The following is a 12,941-nucleotide window of genomic DNA, read 5'->3' as shown; positions in this document are numbered from 1 at the left end:
AGGTGTTCATATTACCAGTTTACCATGTCTTCTAACATCTTTTATCAACTGATATGGCAGAATATATTACTTTATTTCATTGTAAATTAGATACCATGTATCTGAGTTTTATATTACTGATGTAAATACTATTTGTGACAGGCTAGAAAAGGGTCTGATGACCCTTCTGTGTAGAAAGTAATTTCTTTGCTGTTTGTACATTTAAATCCTATTTTAAGTTGCTATCTATAGGTGGTGAACCAAATTGCACAATATAACATGGTCTTGAGGGATAAACTTTTGATCCAGTGTTCAGCTGTGTCCCTGTTCTCATCTGTGGGAAGGCAGCAATCAGAGGCCCACCATTTCTCTGGAAGGAGAGACACCTGCGCTGCTGATATGTGTCTTCTAATGTATTGATAATGTCCTGGAAGTGAGTTGATTGCAGTTTTGACTGAGGCATGTATCTGGCAGAATCAGGAACACTAAGCGAAAAAATATAACATTGATATATCTGTGCAAATATGTAATGCATTCAGAGATTGGATCAACAATAAAGAATAATCTAGTCAGAAATTCACCGACTCTCTTGAATTCAACGCAAATTCAGAATTTTAGATTTAGGAATGTATTAAATGTTGTGAAATGCCAAGATTGTGCAATGTGTTATTGAATGGACCAGCTATGGGGAGGGCAACCAGAATACTTCCAAAATTACAAATAATTTCAATCAAGGAAGAGAATTTTTATATGCTTGTTTTGTCATGGTATATTCCTGGCTGTTTTCTTAATTCCCAATGAGGTTTGTAACACTGGGCAGCATTTTCCATCCCTTCAGGGGGCGTTGTTAAGGAGCGGGCACTGGCAGGCGGATTCCTGATCTGTGCCCCCGGTTGGGGGTGTACCACCATTTTACGTGGGTTGGCCAATTAAGGCCCGCCCAGCATGGTGCCCGCTCGGAAGCGCTGAGTGCCCCCTGTGCCGGCGGGGGAGATTCCCTCGGACGGGGAAGATTCCCTGAGCCGGGAGTGCACTCTTTCGCGCACGCGTGCAAAAGAGCGCACAGATCTCCCTGAGACAAAATGCTGCCTCAGGGAGATCGGTGGAAGTTATAAAAATTTTTTAAAGGGTAGAAAAAATTTTCCTGACATGTCCCCTCATGTGACACTGTCAAATGTGCTGGGACATGTCCATTACTTTTACTTAAAAATATTCTAAAATTTTTAAATCCCTCATGAAACCTCATCCCGCCTGTGGATGATGTTTCATGCTTTTTCGGAAGGCCGCCTGGGCTCTTCACCTGCCCGCCAACCTTAAGATTGGATGTCAGGTCCTTTCGGCTGTACACCCGCTAAACTGAAAATCTAAATGACGCAGGGAGGCGTCGGGATGCACGCCCGATGTATCCCCGCATCATTTTACACGTCGGCGAGCAGGCCCCGCCCCCACTCGCCGACCGGAAAAAGCTGCCCACTCAGTTTGGTGGGTTTTTTTTTACAGCCATGATGGAGTGATTTCTTAAGTTTAGGTACTAAAACATTTCAGTGTGAAAGGACATGGGAGCTCACAACCCCATTTTTCTATGTGATGATTTCAACATGATGAAACTTTCTGAAGAAAGGATGGAAATTGAAAATGTCAGTCATGTGCCCACACCAGCTAGTTATACATTGGTAACAGAAGCTTTGTAACGGATTCAGGTTAGTAGGATGATGAGAAGAAAAATAATGTAAACAGGGTTCAAGATTAAAGTTAGTGAAATATATAAAACAGAATAAGACAGTCAAACTGCTGTGGGGAGACAGCACTGCAACAGGATTAGTTTGGATTGCTCTAGAAAAGCACAAATACAATAAGGTAAACAGCCACTTATACTCTTTAATGGTCTGATGAGTCACCACTCTATTAAGAGCAGAAGACATAGGAGCAGAAATTAGGCCATTCGGTCCATCGAGTCTGCTCTGCCATTCAATCATGGCTGATAAGTCTCTCAACCCCATTCTCCCGCCTTCTCCCCGTAACCTTTGATCCGCTTACCAATCAAGAACCTATCTATCTCGGTCTTAAATACACTCAATGACCTGGCCTCCACAGCCTTCTGTGGCAATGAATTCTATAGATTCACCACTCTCTGGCTAAAGAAGTTTCTCCTCATCTCTGTTCTAAAAGGTCTTCCCTTTACTCTGAGGCTGTGCCCTCGGGTCCTAGTCTCTCCTACTAATGGAAACATCTTTCCCATGTCCACTCTATCCAGGCCTTTCAGTATTCTGTAAGTTTCAATCAGATCCCCCCTCATCCTTCTAAACTCCATCGAGTATAGACCCAGAGTCCTCAAACGTTCCTCATATGTTAAGACTTTCATTCCTGGGATCATTCTCGTGAACCTCCACTGGACCCTCTCCAGGGCCCGCACATCCTTCCTGAGTAACGGGGCCCAAAATTGCTCACAATATTCTAAATGTGGTCTGACCAGAGCCTAATAAAGCCTCAGCAGCACATCCCTGCTTTTATATTCTAGTCCTCTCAAAATAAATGCCAACATTGCATTTGCCTTCCTAACTACCGACTCAACCAGCAAGTTAACCTTAAGAGAATCCTGGACTAGGACTCCCAAGTCCCTTTGCACTCTAGATTTCTGAATTCTCTCCCCATTTAGAAAATAGTCTATGCCTCTATTCTTCCTACCAAAGTGCATGACCTCACATTTCCCCACGTTGTATTCCATCTGCCACTTCTTTGCCCATTCTCCTTACCTGTCCAAATCCTTCTACAGCCTCCCCACATCCTCAATATTACCTGTCCCTCCAACTATCTTTGTATCATCTGCAAACTTAGCCAGAATGCCCTCAGTTCCTTCATCTAGATCATTAATGTATAAAGTGGAAAGTTGTGGTCCCAACACTGACCCCTGCGGAACCCCACTAGTCACCGGCCGTCATCCTGAGAAGGACCCCCTTATCCCCACTCTTTGCCTCCTGCCAGACAGCCAATCTTCTATCCATGCTAGTACCTTGCCTCTAACACCATGGGCTCTTATCTTACTGAGCAACATCCTGTGCGGCACCTTGTCAAAGGCCTTCTGGAATTCTAAGTAGATGACATTCATTGGCTCTCCTTTGTCTAACCTACTCGTTACCTCCTCAAAGAATTCTAACAGATTTGTCAGGCATGACCACCCCTTGATGAAACCATGCTGACTTTGCCCTATTTTACCATGCACTTCCAAGTATTCTGAAATCTCATCCTTAATAATGGACTCTAAAATCTTACAATGACCAAGGTCAGGCTAATCGGCCTGTAATTTCCCGTGTTCTGCCTCACTCCCTTCTTAAACAGGGGGGTTACATTAGTGATTTCCCAGTCCTCTGGGACCCTCCCTGACTCCAGTGATTCCTGAAAGATCACCACTAACGCCTCCACTATCTCTTCAGCTATCTCCTTCAAAACTCTGGGGTGTAATCCATCTCGTCCAGGTGATTTATCCACCTTCAGACCTTTCAGTTTTCCTAGCACCTTCTCCTTGGTAATGGCCACCATACTCACCTCTGCTCCCCAACTCTCTTGAACTTTGGGGATGTTACTCGTGTCTTCCACTGTGAAGACTGACGCAAAGTACCTATTCAGTTCCTCCGCCATTTCTTTGTTCCCCACTACTACTTCTCCAGCGTCATTTTCCAATGGCCCAATGTCCACTTTTGCCTCTCTCTTACCCTTTATATATCTAAAAAAACTCTTGCAATCTTCTTTTATATTACTGGCAAGTTTACCCTCATAATTTAATCTTCTCCCTCCTTATTTCTTTTTTAATTGTCCTCTGTCGGTCTTTGTAGGCTTCCCAATCCCCTGGTTTCCCACTGCTCTTCGCCGCATTGTATGCTTTCTCTTTAGCTTTTATGCTGTCCCTGACTTCCCTTGTCAGCCATGGTTGCCTCGTCCTCCCTCTAGTATGCTTCTTCTTCCTAGGGATGAATTTTTGCTGTGTCTCCCAAATTACTCCCAGAAACTCCTGCCATTGCTGTTCCACTGTCTTTCCTGCTAGGCTCATCTCCCAGTCAATTCTGGCCAGCTCCTCCCTCATGCCTCTGTAGTTGCCTTTATTCAACTGTAATACCGTTACATTTGATTCCAGCTTTTTCCTCTCAAATTGCAGGGTAAATTCTATCATATTATGGTCACTTCCTCCTAAGTGTTCCTTCACCTTAAGCTCCCTTATCAAATCTGCCTCATTACACATCACTAAATCTAGAATTGCCTGTTCCCTAGTGGGCTCCAACACAAGCTGCTCCAAAAAGCCATCTCGTAGACATTCTACAAATTCCTTTTCTTGGGATCCACTACCAACCTGATTTTCCCAGTCTACCTGCATATTGAAATCCCCCATGATCACTGTAACCTTGCCTTTCTTACATGCCTTTTCCATCTCCTGGTGTATCTTGTGCCCCACATCCTGACTACTGTTTGGAGGCCTGTACATAACTCCCATTATGGTTTTTTCACCTTTGCGGTTCCTCAACTCTACCCACACAGATTCTACATCATCTGACCCTACGTCATTTCTTGCTATCGATTTAATTTCATTTCTTACTAACAAAGCAACCCCACCCCCCTCTGCCAACCTGCCTATCTTTTCGATAGGATGTATATCCTTGGATGTTTAGCTCCCTGTCCTGATCCCCTTGCAGCCATGTCTCCGTGATGCCCACCACATCATAACTGCCAATTTCAATCTGCGCCACAAGCTCATTTACCTTATTTCGTATACTGCGTCCATCCAGATACAACACCTTCAGTCCTGTATTTCCAATCCCCTTTCTCATTGTCGTCCCTTTATCTGATGTGCTTGAAGTTAGATTCCTAGCCCTTTCCAAACACTCTGTCCTATTTTGTGTTCTGGGGACTTTAATAGCCTCTCCTGGGCTCTCCTTTCTTTTCAGTTTTTTCATAATTCTCCATGAAGTTGAATCCACCCCCCCGACATGCTAACCTGCTGCTTTGTTTCCCATTAGTCATACTTCTTGGAGTTTTACCCTGCCCTCCCCCCCACTTTCTGGTTTAAAGTCCTATTGACCACCCTATTTATCCTTTTCGCTAGAACATTGGTCCCAGATCGGTTCAGGTGGAAGCCATCCCAACGTTATAGATCCCTTCTGTCCCAATAGTGATGCCAGTGCCCCATGAAATAGAACCCCTCTTCCTACACCACTCCTTTAGCCACGTGTTTACTTCCCTTAGTCTCGCGTCCCTATGCCAATTTTCACGTGGCTCGGGTAGTAATCCGGAGATTATAACACTTGAGGACCTGTTCTTTAATTTAGTTACTAGTTCCTGATAATCCCCAAACAGGTCCTCTTTCCTAGTCTTACCTATGTTATTTCTCCCGACGTGGACCACAACAACTGGGTCCTTCCCCTCCCTCTCCAATACCCTTTCAAGCCGGTCAGAGATGTCCCTCACCCTGGCACCAGGCAGGCAACATACCATGCTGGACTCCCAATCCTGCTTACAAAGGAAGCTATCAATTCCCCTAATTATAGAACCCCCTACAACTACCACTTGTCTTTTTGCTCCCCCCTCTTGAATGGCGTCCTGTGCCACGGTGCCGTGGTCAGCTGGCTCATCCTTCCTACAGCCCTGTTCCTCATCCACACAGGGAGTAAGTACCTCATACCTATTGGACAAGGTCAAGAGCTGTGCTTCCTCTGTTCCTGAACACAGGATTCCTCTACCTGCCTCACTTGCAGTCACACCATGCTGACCCTGAGCACTGACCGAATTTGAGGTACTTAATCTACTGGGTGTGACCGCCTCCTGAAACAAAATGTCCAGGTAACTCTCCCCCTCCCGGATGTGCCGCAGCGTCCGGAGCTTGGACTCCAGCTCATCAATTCTGAGCCGGAGTTCCTCCAGCAACCAACACTTGCTGCAGATGTGGTCACTGCGGCTCGCAATGGGATCTGCCAGCATCACATCATACAGCTACAGCACATCACCTGCCCAGCCATCTCAACTTAGATAATTAATTTATTAATTAGCTTTGCAGTGTTTTTTTTTTAAATTTGGTGCAGATTTCCTACCAACCAATCAAGTCACAGCTTTCCTGTGGTGTCACTTTTTCAGTTTTGGCTTCAGTTACTCTGTGCCCTGAGGTCACCGCTCCGGTGCTCCTCCCTCCGAGTCTGCTCCCTGGAGACATGGCCGCGAATCCCCGAGGTAAGCTAGATTTATACTCACCGCTCCGGTGCACCTCTCTCTGAGTCTGCTCTCTGGAGACAAGGCCGCTAATCCCCGAGGTAAGCTAGATTTATACTCACCGCTCCGGTGCTCCTCCCTCTGAGTCTGCTCCCAGGATTTACTCACTAATCAGCTGCTTTTTCTTTAAAATCCACTTTCAGAAAAGTGTCCCTCACAGGTCTGGTGCACTCCTGAAGGCACTGCCTCTTCCTCTCTTTTTTTTAGGTTTGAGGAGGTGGGCGGGATGGAAACACTACAGCAATATAATGTTTGGAGCTATTCCGTTCTTTTACAGTGATTCGCTCCTGAGTCGCAGTGACTTCTCCCAGAATGCTTCAGTCACTTCTCACCAGCGCCCTCTGTTGGATGCTCTTCCTCCTGTTGAGTGCAAGAGTCCTTCTCCTCGATTCCCTCCTGAATCGCGCTGGCTGCGGTGACTTCTCCCAGAATGCTTCCGTCACTTCTCACACGCGCCCTCTATTACTATAAAACGAAGAACAGAAAACAATTAGGATTCAAGCAAACAAATACTCATCAATCAATATTTTTACTTACTAAAAAGTACTTTTTCCTCAGGAGGTTAATTCTAACTGGCACCTAAAATGCCTTGTTTGTGCTTTAGATTTATCTTTTACTTTCTCGCACTTTGTTATTACACTATATGCTGATCCATAAAAATTGATTTCTGGCAGTAGGCTGTTTCCATTCTTTCTTGGGATGTGGATGTCACTTGCAAGGACAGCATTTATTGTCCATCCTTAATTGCCCTTGAACTGAGTGGCTTACTAGGTCATTTCAGAGGGCAGTTTAAGAGTCAACCATTGCTGTGGGTCTGGAGTCTCATATAGGCCAGATCAGGTAAGGACAGCAGCTTTCCTTCCCTAAAGGACATCAGTGAACCAGATCGGTTTTTACCATCTAAGTTTACCAACTATTTAGGAGAGTTGTCATGGTCACCATTACTGCTGCGAGCTTTTTATTCCAGGTTTATGAATTGGATTCAAATCCCACCATCCTATGCCACCATCTCCCCATTTAAATAATTTAACTGTAAACTGCGCATGTTCTGCTGAATCACCCCATGTATGATTCTTGTGCTGTGAAGAAGGCATTTGTGATGACTGTCACTTAAAGATCAGTTCAACTGAGCAGGGGGTCACGTGATCTGTTCAACCAATGTGTGGCTTGCACAGGGGAATCAATTCTATTGGGGGGCTTGCTAGGAAAAAATGGCTGTGTGAGGGGCTGGCTGGATACAAGCAGCCATGGAAGCTCTCGTGTAAATAAAGGTTGTTTTGTTTGACTAAGAAGCCACCCAGAGCGCGTTTCTACAGCATTGGCGTACTTATTAGTGCCTCTTAATTGCACCTTATTACTGTGTTTTATGTTCTGAACTGTGTTGGCATCAGCCTGGAGGTTTCCCTCCTGCCCAAATCACATAATGGAATTCTATTTCAGATCAGCTCATCCTACCCACAAACCATTGGCTTAATTTTGGACTCAATCCAACTATTTTGCCTCCTGAAGAATGATTCTGCAGTTTCTCTGTACTGAGAGAAAAGGATATGGATGTAAACAAGTTACATAATAGGTTGTGATCACAGATTGGAGGACACAATTATAAATTGAGAAACACTGCACCAAGCCTTGAATGAGAACATTTGGTGTTGGAATAGATTCTTAGTTTAAAAAATATGAATCCTATATTCCTCAACAGAGGGAATAATTAAACAAAATATTACAGGTTTGGGAAATTGATCTAAAATGTTAACTCCGATTTTCTCTCCACAGAAGCTGCCAGACCTGCTGAGGATTTCCAGCATTTTCTATTTTTAATATGGAGGGATTGATTACCCTGAGTGGCACCAAAGATGAAAGCCTCCAGTTACCTGGAAGGACAAGTGAAATGAATTGTTCTCCTTGGAGTGGAAAAGATTAAGGGGAGGTTTGACAGAGGTGTTTAAAACCATGGAGGATTTTGATTGAGTAAACAAGTGGCAGAAAGGTTGGTAACAGATTTATGGCAATTGGCGAAAGAACCAGAGCCCACATGAGGAAAAATATTTTTACCCAAGAGGGTATAATGATCTGGAATGCTTTGCCTGAATAGGATGTGGAAGTAGATTCACTATAACTTCCATAAGGGAATTAGATCAATACTTGAAGAATGTTATGAAGAATGAAGTAGATAGCCTTCGATAGAAAGAATGCAAAGCTGGAAGCTCAGCTCCACTTTGTACAGGGCACCAAATTTACAGTCTGGTTCGGCATGAAATAGTGGCTGGAGAGGGGGATGGAGTTCATGGCAAGTGTAGGAAGTCTGTGGCAGGGGCTGAAAATAATGGCTCTGTTTTGTTTTAATGTTTAGGCAGAGGAAATTACAGCTGATCTCAAAGTGAATGACAGCCAAGACTCTCAGAGTCCTTCTTCGTATTGCAGGACCATCGGGGAAGACAGCCCCGCCACTTTTTACGGCACGAGCTGCTGTATTCTGGTAAATCTTCGTTCACCAACACATTGAAAACGCTGTGTTAGTGAAACCATTCGGAGGATCTGGGGTCCAGTATCATCCATAATCTCCGAATTAGCAAGTGGTTTAGATACGGGGCGGGGTGGGGGGGGTGGTGTTGACTGTAAACTCTGCCCTGGTAAACACTCAGCATTTCCTTCCTGTTATTCTTCAGGTAATGGCTGAAATTAGGTTGAATGATATGTTGGGGGTGGGGTGTGTGGGTGGGGGTAGGGGGGGGTGGTGGGCGGTGCATGAAATATTTCTGACTCGGGCAAAATGGAAAGGAACAACACTGTCCAGGAGCGGAATGCATTTCACTTTGGTAACATATGTGAAGCTGCTCGAGCAGCCGCTCCGACCGGTGCCCACACTGGACATTCACAGCCATTTACACGGGGGAGCTGTTGAATGATGCTTCCCGCCACAAGAGCACCATCCAGCTTGGCCGCGGAGTTTGCAGCGATCTTGTGCTGTTCCGAGTGGGTGGAGGCGGAGCCAGGTCTGCGCAGATAAAGCTGCTGCTTGTTTCCCATGCATTTCCCGCAGGAGTCAGTCTGGGGCCAAGTTGATGCTGTGGAGGGAGAGCTGTGCTCGGCAAGGTTTCAATGGAGAGGATCGTTCAGCTGGACGATTTCATCGCCGGGTGGATCGGAGGTACCCTTAACGTTTTTTCTTCGCACAGGTTGTTGGATTCGGAGCTTTTATGCACATTGGTTAAAGTGAATCTGCTTTGAAACCGGGCACGGTTCGTCTATTGGTTTGAGGTTTCACGTTCCTAATAAACTAGCATTAAAAGCTTAAAGAATTTAATTTCATGAACCTATTTTGTATTCCACGGGGTCTTTTACGACCTTGAGGTCGCTGGGCGCTTCGTTGTTCGCTGCCGGATAGTCAATGACTCGGTGTCGCTCGGAGTGTACAGAGTTTTATTTCCCAGTATTTGCTATCGCGTCCACGGGCACCAAAGTCCTGTCCGATCTGATGTGGCGGCGATAGTCACAGTGGCAAAGTGTCCCCAAGCGATTCACAGTCATTCCAGCTGCTTTGAACCGTAACCCACCGTGACACTGCAGGGGAAGCTGAGGAAGAGTGCTCCAGAGCTATTGTAACTCAACCAGTTTTTATTTTGTGGTAGGTGCCGCTAGTGTGATCGTTGGCCACCCGCTCGACACGGTGAAGGTAAATTTCCAATTGCATTTCATGCGCGGTGAAAATTAGATTGGAAAACTCTCCATTCTAAACAGCGTATCTCACCGAGCATGTTTAATTCGTTGAAAGAAACATACCTATTGAGCGTTCCTTCCTAACTTGTCAGAGTCCATTGCTTTTTCAGACTCGCTTGCAAGCCGGCCATGGGTACAAGAACACTGTCCAATGTGTACTAACAATTTTTAAAAACGAACACGTAAGTTCTTCCTTGTTGCTGACCCGTTCATTGATATTTCTTTAACATTGGGAATAAAATGAAGGTGCGGATGTCGCTGATTGTTACTGAATCCGTTTCTAGGTGGCTGGGTTCTTCAAAGGTTTATCCTTCCCCTTAGCCAGCATCGCCGTGTATAACTCGGTGGCGCTCGGTGTGTACGGTAATGCTCAGAGGTACATTTGTCAGTATCGACATGGTGATAACGGACACCAAAGTCCTGCTCTATCTGATGTGGCGGCTGCGAGCGCGGTGGTGGGTCTCGTCACAGTGGGAATTGGTGCCCCAGTGGATTTGGTCAAGATCAGACTACAAATGCAGACTCAGTCTGTGAGGCCAGGTAAGGCTCAGTGACGCGATTTGCCCCCTTCCCTCCCTCCCCGCATCGTGGGCTCATCCTTGGGCGGAATTTTGCCGCGGCGAGACCGTAAAATCCTTCTAGTATTAAATTGTGCCATTCTTTAAGAGGACGACGCCTTCGAAGCCCAATCGACTTAACTGGCAAATGAAGGTTGTGCTTTATTTGTAATTGCAGAACCTTTCTGTGTGTTGTCCAGACGCTCAAACCCATGTTATAACACAGCCGATGGTAAATGCTGAGCTGTTCAAATCCCAGAGGGAAACTTGAAACCACTGACGCAACTAATTTTCAATTTATATAAATTTCGAGATTCGTGCCTTGAATTCCTTAGTAACAAGGCCACCAAGTCTTATAGGTTTTTTTTTTATAAAACTAGATTAAACATTTATTAATAAGAGAAATTATTTTAAATACTTACACAGATCTACAGATTACTACTCTGATAACTTCTAACTCCCTAAGCAATCTAACTCCCAGTTACACTTTCATTAAGGCAACAGTAAGACACACAGATTTTAAAAGACCCAGGCAAAGAAACAAGATACCCTGAACAAATTCCAAGTGAGTTTTCTTCACTTCAGTTCTTTATGCACAGGAGCTTGAGGTATAGATGCTGAAGGCTTTTCACACACTTGTAAGATCTTAAAAATGCCTTCCCTTACAAACAGTCTTCTCTTTTTTATACATGCTTTCCTCTTTGACTACAAATTGTTTCACTATGGCCTGAATTTTTCCTGCGTCAGACGGGCTCGGTGGGAGCAGGCACGGCCGGTCGCAGAGCCGCCCGCGATCGGCTCCACTCAGCCATTTCATGGGGGCAGGCTAATTAAGGCCCACCCAGCGTAAGACGCGAGGGGTAGCTGCGCTACCTGTGCGGGCGGGGGGAAGAGGGAGAGTTGGGGCCAGCACGCTTTTGCGCATACGCATGAAACAGCGCTTCAGTTTCCTCAGGGAGATTGAAGTGCTTTTGGAATTTATAAATAAATGGATTAAAAATTGAATTAAACATGTCCCTGGGGCATATCTTTATCTTTCAGAATTTAAAAAATTTAATTCATAAAAGCATTGACCATTTTTGAATTTGGCGCCAATCTCCCTGAGGCGGCACTTAGCCTCAGGGAGATCAGTATGCTCTTTCATGCGCATGCGCGCAAGGGCACACTCCCGGCTTAGGCAATTCCCCCCCGCCCACACAGGGAACGCATAGCACTTCCTGGCGGACGTCATGCTGGGCGTGTCTTAATTGGCCCGCCCACATAAAATGGAGGTGCGCCCCCAATCGGGAGCGCCGATTGGAGGCACGCCTGCACGCACCCGCTCCTAAACTTCTCCCCTGACGGGGGGAAAATTCTTCCCCTAATGAATGTTTCAAACCTAACCTCTCTTCTTGGATCAAAGCACCCAGACTAATTCAATTAAGTCTCTCTCCCACACACACACATATGGCCAGAATCTTTGGTTCGGGCAGGTCCATTAATTATCTCAGTTACTTTTTAAATGGCCTCAATAGGCCGTTGACAGGTCGGCGGGCACACAGCTCATTCGGCTGCGCCCCCGCCAACCGGAAAATTGAAATGACATGGGGTGACATCAGGAGTTCTGCCGACATCATCCCGTGTCATTTTACGCATCAGCGAGTGGGCCCTGCCCCCTGCTCACTGTCCTAAAAATCCGGGCCATGAGGTCAATTTCTTTCTGTACTTGTGATAACTTTGCTGGATTTAGTCTATAAGGATGTTGCCTTACCAAAGATGCAACTTCTACAGACAATCTGTCCTCCCCAACTTACTTCCACAAATAGCTTTGTGTGACTGCAATAGCGTTTCCAAATCACTTTGAGGCTTGCATGTAAGGTGACTCAATATTACATTTAAGTTTTCAAGTACCCCCTCATTATCCAGTTTGACTAGAGGAAAATCAATTTCAGAATCCTGCATTTCTACTTCTTTCTCTTTATCTACTACCACTAACACCTCCTTTTGAAGCATATTTACATGAGATACCCTCTGCTTCTTGCTTCTATCTGGAAATATAAAAAATAATTTACTTCACTCAGTTTCTTTTCAATCCTGTGAGGCCCACTAAACATTTCCTTTAATGAGTTAACCAGTACTGGCAACAGAACTAGCACTTTCCCTGCAGCAACAAAATTATGAGCTGTAGCTTTCCTGTCTGTTTTCACTTTTATCACTAACTGTGAAATCTTTAAAATTTCCCTAGCCAATTTACACACTCTGTCTAATCTCTCTCTGAGGTTTGATACATAATCCAGGAGAGTAGTTTCTGAATTTTGACCCACCAATTTCTCATAAATCAATTTCAATGGCCCCTTAACCTCATGACCAGAGACTAGTTTGAAAGGACCAAAACCAGTTGATGCATTAGGAGCATCCCTAAGAGCAATTAACAAGAATGAAATTCCTCCATCCCTAACC

General features: G+C 45.1%; 2 protein-coding genes across 4 annotated transcripts in view; both read left to right on the top strand.

The window, feature by feature from the left end:
• Positions 1-12,941, top strand: part of tgfbi (transforming growth factor, beta-induced) — a 465,360-nt gene that overhangs the window by 55,944 nt on the left and 396,475 nt on the right. The window lies entirely within an intron of this gene.
• LOC144685903 (solute carrier family 25 member 48-like) overlaps positions 9,003-12,941 on the top strand; it is a 29,428-nt gene continuing 25,489 nt past the window's right edge. For 2 of the 3 annotated variants that reach the window (XR_013577809.1, XM_078550914.1), the window contains exons 1-3: positions 9,003-9,376; positions 10,056-10,127; positions 10,230-10,485. Coding sequence is in view for 2 of the 3 variants with exons in the window: in XM_078550914.1 (XP_078407040.1) it covers positions 9,254-9,376; positions 10,056-10,127; positions 10,230-10,485 (451 nt within the window). In the remaining variant the exon portion in view is untranslated. Of the gene's footprint in view, positions 9,377-9,857; positions 9,902-10,055; positions 10,128-10,229; positions 10,486-12,941 lie in introns of all 3 variants that reach the window. The other variant, XM_078550915.1, reaches the window with a different exon arrangement.

The sequence above is a fragment of the Cetorhinus maximus genome, chromosome 10, assembly GCF_964194155.1.
Source record: "Cetorhinus maximus chromosome 10, sCetMax3.hap1.1, whole genome shotgun sequence".
NCBI classification, from domain to species: domain Eukaryota; kingdom Metazoa; phylum Chordata; class Chondrichthyes; order Lamniformes; family Cetorhinidae; genus Cetorhinus; species Cetorhinus maximus.
The sequence above is the reverse complement of the archived record's forward strand: the minus strand, read 5'-3'. Positions and strand labels throughout refer to the sequence as shown.